The following is a 13,741-nucleotide window of genomic DNA, read 5'->3' on the forward strand; positions in this document are numbered from 1 at the left end:
ACACCATAGCCATCCAGTTTCTTCAATCAAAGGAGACTTTCCTTGATGATACCTTCTGGTGGAACATAACGCACACATACAGTGAGCTGTTCTTTGTGTCCATCCTTGGCTTTGTCTGTCATTACTGCAAACATCTTTGATTCCATAACTTCTTGAATAATCTGTGCCGTGACCTCTGTGGAGCAACATCCGGTTAATTCATTTTGGCAATAAGACGAGAGGTATGTACAATTGGCAGGAGCTTTGTATCTCTGCAGGAAAGGGTCGAACTTTTGCAACAGCTGCATACATTCAAGGAAGTTCTCTTGGTTGGGGCTGTCATCCATTTCACTGTGGCCACGAAAAGAAATGCCCTTTTTGGCTAGAAAGACAGTCACCGAAATAATGCGGCATAAATACTCCTTTCTTTCACTGATCTCAGCTACATTAGCAGTCTGTAGCTGCTCAGCTACATCACAATGAACTTTGCTTGCTTTATAACTCATCCATGCCGCCATGGAGTCCTAGTGTAATGAAGTCTTCTCATGGTCCCTAAACGAATCGAGAGCCCTCTACCAGTTGCTGTAGCATGTAGAGGCTAGACCATCTTTCTTTTGCCTAAATTGCTTAGCTGAATGCTCTTGCCATTTATATGCATCGTACCAGCTCCTCTGAAAGGACTTCTCTCGAAGTCTAAATTATTTGGAGGGAAGCTGTACATCTTTTACATGCTTTGGACCTGTGGCTGGGCTTCCTAAAGTTGTCTCATTAGAGCCCTATCCCTTTTCCCCCTTGTCTCTCCTCTTTGGTTCATCTGTGAAGCAGCAGTAAACGCAGGTTCTAGGCCTTTTCTTTTATCTACCCACAGCATAACTCATAACTCTATCAACTGTTTCGTTTGCTCTATGATTTTCCTGGTTAACATTTTTTTTCTTTTATTTTTGCACATTTACTAATCACTCTCCTTTACACACACATGATGAATGGTGATGGATGGAATATCTCAGATCTGTTGTATGCTGATAATTCAGTACTACTTGCAAATACCGGACAAGAACTTGGTACGCTAGTGCAGAGTTTTGCTGATGTCTGTGAGCGTCGTGCCTTGAGAGTAAATGTAGATGACAGTAAAGTGATGGTTATTGAGTGAGAAGATGACTCCCAGTGCGATGTTACAGTAAATGGAGAGAGACTGGAATTGGTAAGAAAGTTCAACTACCTGGGTACAGTGACAGAAAAGAGAGGAAAATGTGCAAAAGAGGTGGAAAGTAGAATGACACAAGGAAGAACAGTAGCTGTTGCAATAAAGGCCTTGATAAGAAACAGAGGCTTGAATGTTGCAGCTGCACGAGGCTTACATGAAAGAGTGTTAGTGCCAACTTTAACATATGGATGTGAGACTATGGTGTGGCATGAAAATGAAAAGTCAAGAGTGGGAGCATTGGCGATGGGACCACTGAAGGATGCATGTGGAGTACAAAGGGTGGATAGGATACGAAATAATGTGATTCGTGAAAGATGTGGAGTGAGGAAGTCGGTGGACACCAGAATCGTATAGAGTGTACTGAGATAAATGATCATGTGGAGAGAATAGATAACAATAATGTGGTGAAAAATATATATCTGAGCGAATTTGAAGGAGGGAGGAGGCGAGGTAGGCCAAGGAGAAGGTGGAGAGATATGATAGATGTGTGTGTGAGGAAGAGAGGTCTGGAAGTCGGTGAGGCTAGGGAACTGACAAGAGATCGAGCGAGCTGGATGAATGTTGTAAGAAGTGCATGATCAGAGATTTGGCACCCCTTTTTAACGTGGCAGCATCTAGACTGATTCTATCGGATATGTTTATGTGAAGCTGCAGAACGTCATGAATGTTTTTGGCATATCCGATAGAGCCAGGATTCTGGGGGCTTTGAATGATGAGTGAATGGAAACGTGGCCCATTGGAGTGGGCAGATTCGGGCTGTCCGGACATTGCTACTCCTCACCCTGCCCGAGGATGGGAAAGGAGGTCTAGATGATGATGATGACATTCCTTTACACTGAATTTTTGGTTTATTGTCCGATATTAGTCTACACTTGATTTATGTCACACCTGTTATGCCATGTGTCTAATTTAATCATCACCTTGTCATTTATGCCTTTGATTTATTTCTCTTTTATTCTCCTATATGAACTATTTTGGGCTACATTTTTGTTATTAAATGTGATGCACTCTACAAATAAATGTATTATTATTAATTGCTTATTTCACACACACACACACACACACACACACACACACACACACATTAACTAGTCATCTTTGAATGGCACACTAATGTGTATGGGGAAATCATACAAAACACACTCAAATATTGGATCGATTATTTTCTTCTAAATAATTAACCCATGGCGTCCCCTCGTGTATGGGTACGTCACAACTTTTTTTCACGCTGAGACCCAACAACTTACCGGTATGTTTTGCAATTATGAGGTCCATCATTTGCACACGTTTCGAGTTTTGAGCATGATTTTTGGTAGGCAAATGCGGAAGCCTTTCCTCTACCCGCCACCATGTGGGACCCTCATTGACCCCGTGTGACCTCCACAAGCCATTGTCACTCACCTGTTAGCAGTGACCCACTCAAGACATGGCACGCCATGGTCTTTCAGATGATGAAATTCAAGCCGCCCTTGGTGCCTTCACAGGCGAGAGTGATTCCCCAGTGCATGACGATGTGGAGGACAAAGATTACGTGGCACCAGAGGAAGAAACGAGCAGCAGTGATGAGCAGGAACCTCTGCCAAGGAAGGTGCAGTATGTCATGTACCGCAGGGCTAGGGAAGGCCAGCCTGGACCCCAACCACATGGATGCACCTCTCTCCAGCCCCTAGATGAAGAGTCTGACGAGGACGAGGACAAGGATGGAGCAGTAGGTCATGGTGTTCCCTTGTGGTTGGGGAAGGATAGGATTTTGCCGCGGGGAGCTGAAGGGGGTGGCAAGGAGAAAGATAAGGTATGGGCTTAGTGCTTTGTCTGGGAAAGGCGCGAGTGGTGGGACGAGCACCAGTGAAAGGGAAAGTGGTGGTGGTGATGAGGATCCAGCTCCCTGGCGAGCACGTGGTGCATCTGTGGAGCAGGTAGGAGGGGAGCAGCTGCTTCCCAGCACCTCTTTCACCCTGCAAACTTCCCGCACTTCCTCCCCACAGCCCCATGATGTGGGAAAGCGAAGAAAAAGGTGGGGAAAGGGGAAGGGAAAAAGGAGAGGGAAGAGGAGTGCAAGTTGGGAAGGGCACTACTCTCCTCCTCCCCAACGTCCCCCACCGCCCCCTCCTCTCCACCCGGACAATGGGGACGAGGCTGGAGACGTTAGTGTGTCTTGGGACTGAGAAGATGGGAGTGATATCACTCCCATAATTCACCAGTTCACAGAGGAGTGGCGGTATGGCTGTACCGCACATGGCCTCCATGCAGACTCCACCAGGGTGTATTTCTTCCACCAATACTTCAGTGAGGAGTTTGCGGAGTAGATAGTGGAATAAACATACTCGTTTGCTAGTAGCCAGCTCTGCCAAAGCGAGCATGAAGGTACAACCAGCAAGCACTCCCAGCAGTATGACTACCCAGTCACGACAGGTGAGATGTTCATATATTTTGCCCTGGTTGTCTTGTTGGGTATTGTGAGGAAACGACAAATTCCAGCATATTGGTCTACGGACACAAAGATAAACACACCTTTCTTTGGGAAGGTAATGGGTCAGAATAGATTTCAGCAAATTCTGAGCTGCCTCCACTTTTATGAAACAGACGACCCTGCAGATGCTAATAACACTGATAGAATGAGGAGAATAAGGATGGTTTTTTATCTCCTGTGTGAAAAATTCCGCTCATCCTTCTGTCCCTACAGAGACCTTGTCATAGATGAGAGTCTCGTGTTGTGGATAGGCAATATTTTGGGGGGCAATACATACCTAGCAAGAGACACCGTTTTGGTTTCAAGATCTTCGTTATGTGTGACTGCAAACCTGGTTATGTGCAAGACATAGTCTTGTACACTGGTGCACAGACAGACTTAACAGAAGATCGAAGTACTTTCAGGGGCCTCGGTGAAAACCATGATAGAAGAGTACCTTCATCGTGGTCACGTCTTGTACCTAGACAACTGGTAAACTAACCCTCTTTTTGCTCGGTACCTCCACCTTCATGACACCGGAGTCTGTGGCACTGTGAAAAAAGAAAAAAAAAGCCATCATATGGTCAAGGTTGAGAGGAAACTTGACAAGAACGAGGTGGTTTTCTTTCAGGCGAATAACATCATCGCCACCGTATGGAACCACAACAGGGAAGTTTTCCTCCTTTTGACTGCCCTCGATGCACCGCAATGACTCCATGGATTACTGCAACGAGAGTAGGTACCACATGTGGAAACCGGAGTCAGTTATTGACTACAATGTCAACATGAGGCAGGTTGACCAGTCTGACTCCACGATTTCCGGTGTAGAGTGTGCCAGGACCACGTTAAAGTGGTAAAAATAGCTTTTTTTTCCACCTGCTAGACATCACGGTCCTCAGTGCCCACTGCCTCCATGCCTTGACTACAGGTACCTGAGAGACCTTCAAGGGGTTTGTGAGGGAACTAATCTCCAGATATGCAAAGGAAAGGTCACACCATCGCCCCCCCCTCACACCACTTCCGGCCAGACTCCCCTACACCTTACAGGACGCCACTTCCCTAGCATCATCCCTCCTCAACTGAACCATCCTAGACCCCAGCGCTGCTGTCACGTACGCAGTCACTTGAAAGCAAGATCAACCACTCAGAGAAAAGACACGAGGTATGAGTATGTTGACTGCAGTGTAGGATTATGCGTGGAGCCGTTTCCGGGAATACCACACCTTTGTACACTTCTGATACTGTGTGTGCTTGCGATATATGATGCTCACTATAGTAGTAAGGCATGTAAATATATATGATAACTGTTATATAAGGTGTAAACTCGTATGATGTTTGTGGGAAAGTCTTATGTAAGATGAAAAATAGATTGTAAGTTGAAACAACAGTCACAGTGAGTCACTGGTGCAAGAAACTGGCGATTTTTGTGTTCGGTGAGTGAAACAATGCTTATATCACCTATATTTGTGTATAATAACCAACATATTCTTGTACTACATATAAATTCGTACCAGATAAACAAATACTTACCTATTCTGAGTGGTTTGGAATAGTTACCCCTACCATAGAATATGTGAGACCTGCACCTCAGCTCCAGAGAAGACGGTACCAGGTGTGGGGTCACCTGTACAGTGCACTTCTTGGCTCAGGTGAGCACTTTTTTTTTGTGATTTGCCATTGTTTCTTATAAAAAGCAGAGGTTTGAGCCAAAAAAAAAAAATCCAAAATTGGTCGGGTTGGGGGGGGGTCATTGGTGAAAAATCGATCAGGACGTGGCAGATTAAAAGTGGCACTGACTGAGTAGACTGTTTTCCAATAATAAGATGGAGGAAATTACTTTGTAAATAATATCAGTATTACAGTATCACAGTGAGTACAGGATAGCTAGACCAGTGGTTCTGAAACTGGTGTTCCTTGGAATTATTCATAATTGATGATTGATTTACACAGCTATAATCAACAGTGTGCCTTAATTGCTTGGTGTGCCTTGTGTGACAGAAACATTTGAGAACCACTGAGCTAGACTGACTACTGGTTAGCTGGCTAAAGAGCCGTCTTGCAGACAACTTGCAGACAATGTCGAGACAGTGGCAATCTCCCTTCCTGACTCATCTGCTGCTACAGCAACAGCAGGAAGTTACTCTTCCTTCGCCTCCTCTAGCCTTGCTGGCTGCACCTGACTGCCATGGTCCCCTTTCTTATTGAAAAATCTTCTTATATCCATGACATCAAGACTTGCTGGCTGCCATCAGATGTCAAGAAGCCCTGTAACCTTAGTACTCTGGTCTCTCTCTCTCTCTCTCTCTCTCTCTCTCTCTCTCTCTCTCTCTCTCTCACACACACACACACACACACACACACACACACATGCGTGCATGGGCTGGCACCACTGCGTGACCGATGGCCGACTGGTGATTAGCTGTGAGTACGCAATAGGAATGAACGTGAACTGGACGGGATCACACCGAATGTTTTCCGTACAAGGTTTATCAGTTTCATTGTTCTAGTACTAACAGCAAGAATTAAAATTTTGTGTTGGCCCCCGCCAGAGCTATTTTAATTTTTGTAAAAAAAAAAAAAAAAAAAAAGCCATTTGAGATCGGGGGCTATTCATAAAATATTTGGGGATATAGCCCCCAGTGTCAACGCCTAACTACGCCAATGGTCTTTGGTGTCAAATATTCGCATGGAATGCACACAGCTTGTATCTCTGGACATTGCTATGAATACACATTATAATATTAAATATTTAAATTGAACAGTGTCTTTATAACCCAGTTATCAAGTCTTCAAAACCCAATAAACTTACCAGATAGTTGTATAAGAGGTTGAAATTGTACAACTAAAAATGTAAGCAATATTTCTGACCACAGTTATTCTAGTGTTTGCCAAAACTTCCTTACCAGCTGATGCAACTGAAGGCTTTACGGTATATGTAATGCAACTGTAATGACAGTATGAAGCACAGAATAAATGATAAGGAGGAACAAGGATGCTGTCTAATGTACGAGGAGAAATGAAGTATGTGGAAGGCAGAATATAATCCCGTCAAAGAATAATATTATTGTCGGTAAACTAGCGCTCCTGAAACTGCACACAATCAAAAATATGTCTCAGTGGAGTCAAATGATATCCCAAATTATTACTATACCTGGTAAGTCTCTGCAAGCATTAACCTATTGTTTTTTGAACGTGCATATACTGTAATGACAGTACTGACTAGGTAATGTCAATAGACAGACACACAAACGGACAGACTGATAGAGACAGACAGGTTAAACAATAATTACCACCAAACGAATGTCTCTTTCTTTATCACACAGGATTCATTTCAACTGAGGACCAAGTGATGCCCGGCAATTTAGGACTCAAGGACCAGGTATAGTTTTCAGAATCTGCGTTATTATATTTACCGTACTTGTGTGTGTGTGTGTGTGTGTGTGTGTGTTGATACTTGCTGAGTCATTGCCATACTTATACGACAGTACATTGGGTGAGGCTGTGGGTTTATGAATGGATGGAGTGGTGGGTAAGATCCATGGTGGATAAGCCCATGGTGTGAGTGGATCCAGGGTAGGAAAAAGTCCATGTGGAAAAAAAAAAGAAGGTCCATGGGGAACACATCTCTGGGGAAACGTGCCTAAATAAGAATATGGGTCCATTAGGTAAATTGATCAATGAAGGTAAAAGTTTCATGGTAGTAAAAAGGTCCATTTGAGGATTCTGTTTCCTCATGGGCTACAAGTAAATCCATGATGGAAAACAGGTCTATCTATCTATCGGTCTATTGCCAGACCCCTTAACCTGAGGCATCCCGTCGACGTATGGGTACTTGGCAACGTTTTGTCACAGTTAGACCTGTCGACATACTGGTACGTCGCGCAATTGCAAGGTTCATAATTTGCACAATTTTCAATTTTCGCGCATGATTTTTGGTACGTATACACGGGACACCTTCCTCTATTCCTCTACAAGATGCCAGGCAGGGACAATGCCTTACCCCACATAACCTCCCCCCCCCCGCACGCCATTGTCTCGGCAATTCACCTGTTACCAGCGACCTGACCAATAAATGCATTCAGGGCCAGAGTGATTCCCCGATCGATGACAATGTGGAGGACAAAGTTTACATAGCATTAGAGGAAAAAACAGTCAGATATGATCAGGTAATGTTGCCAGAAAAGGTCAGGTATGTCAATGTGTTAGTGAGTGAAGCAATGCTTATATTGCCTATATTACTGTTTGAAAACCAATATACTCTCGTACTACATATAAATTCATACCAAATAAATAAATAAATACCGTTTATGAGTGGTATGGAATAGTTACCCTCCCACAGAATTCGTTTTCTTTGGAGCCAGCCTGAAAGGTAAGGAGTACTGCTATCTGTATCGAGTATTTAAAACCTCAGGTGAGCGATTTCTCTACGAATTTTCGATGTTTCTCACCAAAAGCGGAGGTTTGAGCCAAAAATTTATTTTTCCGAAATTGGTCGGGACTGGGGGGAGTCAGTGGTGGAAAATCGGTCGGAACGTGACGGGTTAATCCTGTAAGGGGTGGCCACAAACAAATCGCCTACATGTCACCCTGTCCCCGGCCATTTCACTGGCCTGCTCCCAGCTCTTAATCCTGTAAGGGATGGTCACAAACAAATCGCCTCCATGTCGCCCTGTCCCCAGCCATTTCACTGGCCTGCTTCCAGCTCACACCCCCCCTCTCTCATATACCTCTCAACTCCATCCCTCCATCCTTCATCTCATCCTTGGCCTCCCTCTCCCTCTCCCCCCCTCCACCTCACTCACATACACTCTTCTCGCTAGTCTCTCACTCTCCATCCTCTCCACATGGCCAAACCACCTCAGTGTTTCTCCTAACACGTCCTTATCACATCCACATCCACACCACAACGATCCTTCACTTCCTCATTTGTCAATCTGTCTCTCCATGTGACACCACATACTCCTCTCAAATAACTCATTTCCACAACTCTCACTCTTTACTTCTGTCCCTCCAACAAGGTTCAAGCTTCATTTCCATACGTTAGAGTTGGTATCATAATACTGTCATGTAGTAACTTTTTCACTTCCATGCTCACTTCCCTGTTTCTTATCACTGATTTCAAGGAACCAGCAACCCCTCTTCCTTGTTGTACCCTTTCAAGCACTTCACTTCGAAACTTCCATCCTTACTCATCACACTACCCAAGTACTTAAACGCACTCACATTCTCCATTTCCTCCTCATCCAACCTCACTGTACATTCACTGACTTCACCTTTCTCGATGACCATAACTTTACTCTTCCCTACATTCACCTTTTGATGCCGTTTCATACATTCTCTCCCAGACTCATCCAGCAAGACTTGCAGCTCCCCTTTGTCTTCACTTAACAACACAGTATCAGCTGCAAACAACAGTACAGGGAGTTTCCAAACACTGCTCTCTCTCATTAGGGCCCCTCCCACATCCACTGCCCTACCTTGTATCTCTTTTATTACCCCATCCACATACTGTACAGATTGAACAACCATGGAGACATGACACATCCCTGTTTCAAGCCAACCTTCAGATAAAAAAATTCACTCAGTTCACTATCCACACATACTGCCGCCTTAGCACCCTCATACATGCTCTTCACGCATTCAGCAACTTCCCATCTACTCCATGTATTCTAACTTTCCACAGTCCTTGTCTATCCACCCTGCCATATGCTTTCTCCAAATCCATGAAAGCTACATACAACTTCTTTCCCTTCTCTAGAAACTTTTCCACTAAAGATCTAAGAATGAGAATGTGATCTACACAACGTCTTCCCTTCCTAAAACCTCCCTGTTCTCCAACTAATTCCCCCCTTATTTCCCTAACTCTGTCAGTAAATATCCTACCATATACTTTTCCTATTATATTAAGAATACAAATGCCCCTATGATTACCACATACTTCTTTTTCCCCTTTTCCTTTGTACAAGGGAATAATTATACCTGACTTCCAATCATCTGGGACTCTACCTTCCTCCCAGACAATCTACACATCTTCCACATCTGTTTGACTACTATCTCTCTCCCATGCATCAGCATTTCACCACACACTCCATCAATTCCTGGGGCTTTCCCCATTTTAACTTTCTTTATTGCTTCCACAACTTCTATCCTACTGATTTCTTCCTCTCTTCTCACATCTCTCCGTCTCCCAGCCATTCCCTAGCCATTTATACTCGCATTACTTTCATTCTCTATATTCAGCAATTCATTACTGCAGTCTCTCAATCTACTCACTTGTCCTCCTTTCTCCACTAGTAATCTACCACTGTTATCTTTCACTCCCTAACTAACTTCTCTGGCACCCTGTCTAAGTCTCTTTACCTCTTTCCAGAACATTTTCTTACATTGCCTCCACTTAACACTCAAATTCCTTTCAAATTCCTCATCCACTCTCTTACTCTCTCTTACTAATCTTTTCACCTCTCTCTTCCTCTCTACATACAACTCTGTCTTCCGTCTCTCAACTTCTTTCACACCTTTGTTTCTCATCCACTCATTATATGCTTTCTTCTTCATTCCACCATGCTGTTCCGTGCACCCCCTTTTGTCTTCTCTTCACCCCACACACCACCTCACATGCTGCACATATTTCTTCTGTGAATATCTTGCACACACCTTCCACGTCCCCCATCTGTTCCAATCCATATTTACCCAATTGCTCCTCCACTTCCCTCTTATACAGTATACTGCTCTTTTTTCATCCTCTTGTAATCTTTCCACCCTCCTTAAGTGAGCTACTTCCTCCTGTCCTTCCTTCTTCTATTTCTCCAATTCGATTGGACACTGATTTTGACCACTAGCATGTGGTGGTCAGAAAGTCCACTCCCCCAACCTCTATATACTCTTGCATTCATTACTCACCTTCTCATCCTCTCATCCACACATACATAATCAGTCATTCCCTTCTGTTCATTGAGTTCACCATCCATCCTTCTCATCACTCGCCACGTACACATGTGGATCATTTTCTGCCTCAAGAGGGTATTGGTAAGGTGACCAGAGTCCTGCTTTGTTGACGTCTGTCCCACTTATTTAATTGCGATTAAAGTGTCCCGCTTTTTTAGCAAATTATCTTACGTGTCCTGCTTTTAGAAAATTACTATTACATCAGATATAAGATGACCTTTTATGAAGCTATGATGAATTAGTAGAATTATGCATAATCAAAACCAAATGATATACCAAACTCTTATTATAGAATCTGTTATACTCACTAACTGACAACTTTGGTCGGCCATTCGCCGTACCATACGATATGTTTGGAGTTTGTCTAAGACGTTGGGGTTGGCAGCCTCATGTGAGGTGCAGCGCTGTATATATATATATATATATAGATAGATGATAGATAGATAGATAGATAGATAGATAGATGATAGATAGATAGATAGATAGATAGATATACATATATATATATATATATATATATATATATATATATATATATTTATATATATTTATATACACGGGCAACAATGTCCCGCTTTTAGCTCCAGTAAATCTGGTCACTTTAGGTATTGGCTATCACCAACCCCCTCCCGTCACAAATGTCCACTAAAGCATTGCCATTCTCATCCATCTCTGCAGGCACACCCAACTCACCAACTACTCCATCCAACTTCACATTCCCTACTTTTACATTCATATCTCCAATCAAAAACACTCTTTCATTCCTTTTAAACTTTTCCATGCACACTTCCACATTTGTCCAGAACTCTTCTCTCACTCCGCTTGCATGATCTTGTGTTGGCGCATACACGCACACAATCGCCCACATTTGTAGTTCAGCCTCCAACCTTACTCATACAATCCTTGAGCCAACTGATCCATACTCTCTTATATTCTCCTTCCCATCTGTTACTCACATCATTACACACTCCTTCTCTTGCCCTCTCATTCTCACCTACTCCTGCACATATACCCCATCCATACTCCCATTCTCTTACACTCTCACCTCACCATTTAGTTTCAGTTAGTCCACATACACCCAGTTTCGCACCCTCAAGCACCTGGACAATCTCTCTCTCTTTCAGCTCATCATTCGCACCCCTTACATTTCACGTAGCTATCAGTACCATGACCTTTGTTCAGTCCTAAGTCGTCACCTTTTGGTCAGTCCTGGTCCGAGGATTCTTGTTCGTATTTTTAGTTAGTTGTTTTCCATGGAGGTCACTGGGGGAAATACGTCCTATAGGAGATGTATGTTCAGTGATAATAGGTCCAAGGGAAATGATCAAAGGAAAATTGGTGAATAGGGAAAATAGGCTCACAATGGGAAATATGTCCATGAGGGGGAAATAGCTCGATGAAGAAAACAACTGGAATAATTATTGCTTCCATGGCCGGGAGCCATTTGGGTGTGCCTTGCGCATTACGGAGCTTATTTTCTCGGGCATTGAAGCATACATTCCTTTCTGATATCCTCTGACTAATGCATGAAGGCCTTGGTTTAATCACGCTTGTTCTAATGCTGTTCGCAACAAGGAGAGGGCCTATGAAAGGTACCGGAGCCAACCCACCCCTGAATCACATCTTTTATATGTTTCTGCCCAGAATCGTGCTAAGTCTGTTCTTTGCTCTGCAAAAAATAATTTCATCCATACTAAATGCTCTCAACTCTCCAACTTGAATTCTTCCCGCTCCTTCCGGCACCTTGCCAAAAGCCTTTCTAACAACTTTACCTCATCATCCTTCCCTCCTCTTTTCTACTGTAATGGCTCTGTAGCTATTTCTTCTACTAATTAAACAGATCTCTTTGCTCAGACTCTCTCCTCCAGTTCCACCTTAGACGATTCTGGTGCTGTTCCATCACTTCCCCCCTCTGACTTCCTCATAGCTGACATTAAAATTTCTTCTGCTGATGTATTTTCCGCCATCACAGACCTCAATACTAATAAGGCATATGAGCCTGATGGAGTCCCTCCTGTTGTTCTCAAGAACTGTGCTTCTGTGCTTACACCCTGCCTAGGCAAACTCTTTTGCCTTTGTCTATCAACTTGTACCTTTCCTTCTTGCTGGTAGTTTGCTCTCATTCAGCCAGTCCCAAAGAAGGTTGACCATTCCCAACCCTCTAACTATCGTCCAACTGCTTTAACATCCTGTATCTCAAAAGTTTTCGAGTCTGTTCTTAATAGTAAACTTTTAAAGCATCTTTTCTAACACAACCTTCTTTCTGATAGTTAGTATGGGTTCCTTCAGGGACCCTCCACTGGTGATCTTCTCACCTACCTTTCAGACTCCTGGTCATCATCCTTTCGGGACTTTGGCGAAAGCTTTGCCATTGCACTTGACATCTCAAAGGCTTTCGATCGAGTCTGGCATAAATCTTTAATTTCCAAACTGCCCTCTTATGGTTTCTGTCCTTCTATCTGTGCCTTCATCTCTAGCTTCTTTTCTGGTCGTTCTATAGCCGCTGTTGTAGACGGCCATCGTTCTTCTAGATCTATGAACAGAGGTGTTCCTCAGGGCTCCGTCCTATCACCAACTTTCTTCCTTTTATTCATCATTGACGTTCTAAGCTGTGTATCTAACCTTGTCCTTTCGTACGCTGATGATTACACCCTTCACCTTTCCATTCGGTTCTCACAACGTCCATCTCAATAGTTACTTTAACAAACAAGGGATGAGGCTATGGCACACCTAATGTCTGACTTGGCTCGTATCTCTGACTGGGGTAAAAATAATCTGGTTGTTTTTAATGCATCAAAGACTTAGTTTTTACACCTATCAACCCGACGAAATCTTCCACAGGTATACCCACTAATGTTTAATAATACTCAGTTTAATCCTGCATCATCCTTGAACATGCTTGGGGTTTCATTTACTCAGGACTTATCTTGGAAAGGTCAGTATTACATCTCTTGTAAAATCTGCTTCCAAGAGATTAGGTGTCCTAAGCCGACTCCGTTCCTTCTTTACCCCTGCACAATTGTTGACTCTATACAGGGGTTTTATCCGCCCCTGTTTAGAGTACAACTCTTATGTGTGGGGAGGCTCCCCACATACAGCTCTTCTCAATAGGGTGGAGTCAAAGGCTTTTCAACTCATTAACTCTCCTCCTCTTACTGACGTCC

At 43.5% G+C, this 13,741-nt stretch overlaps 1 protein-coding gene across 1 annotated transcript in view; it reads left to right on the top strand.

Moving 5' to 3' along the window:
- Positions 1–13,741, top strand: part of LOC145406313 (venom carboxylesterase-6-like) — a 92,226-nt gene that overhangs the window by 17,422 nt on the left and 61,063 nt on the right. Inside the window, exon 4 of the mRNA XM_080277480.1 lies at positions 6,956–7,011. Coding sequence (XP_080133606.1) covers positions 6,956–7,011 — 56 coding nt within the window. The remainder of the gene's footprint in view (positions 1–6,955; positions 7,012–13,741) is intronic.

Source organism: Coenobita brevimanus, chromosome 8 (assembly GCF_032717465.1).
Source record: "Coenobita brevimanus isolate Jiangsu-jjx chromosome 8, ASM3271746v2, whole genome shotgun sequence".
In the NCBI taxonomy this organism is placed as follows: domain Eukaryota; kingdom Metazoa; phylum Arthropoda; class Malacostraca; order Decapoda; family Coenobitidae; genus Coenobita; species Coenobita brevimanus.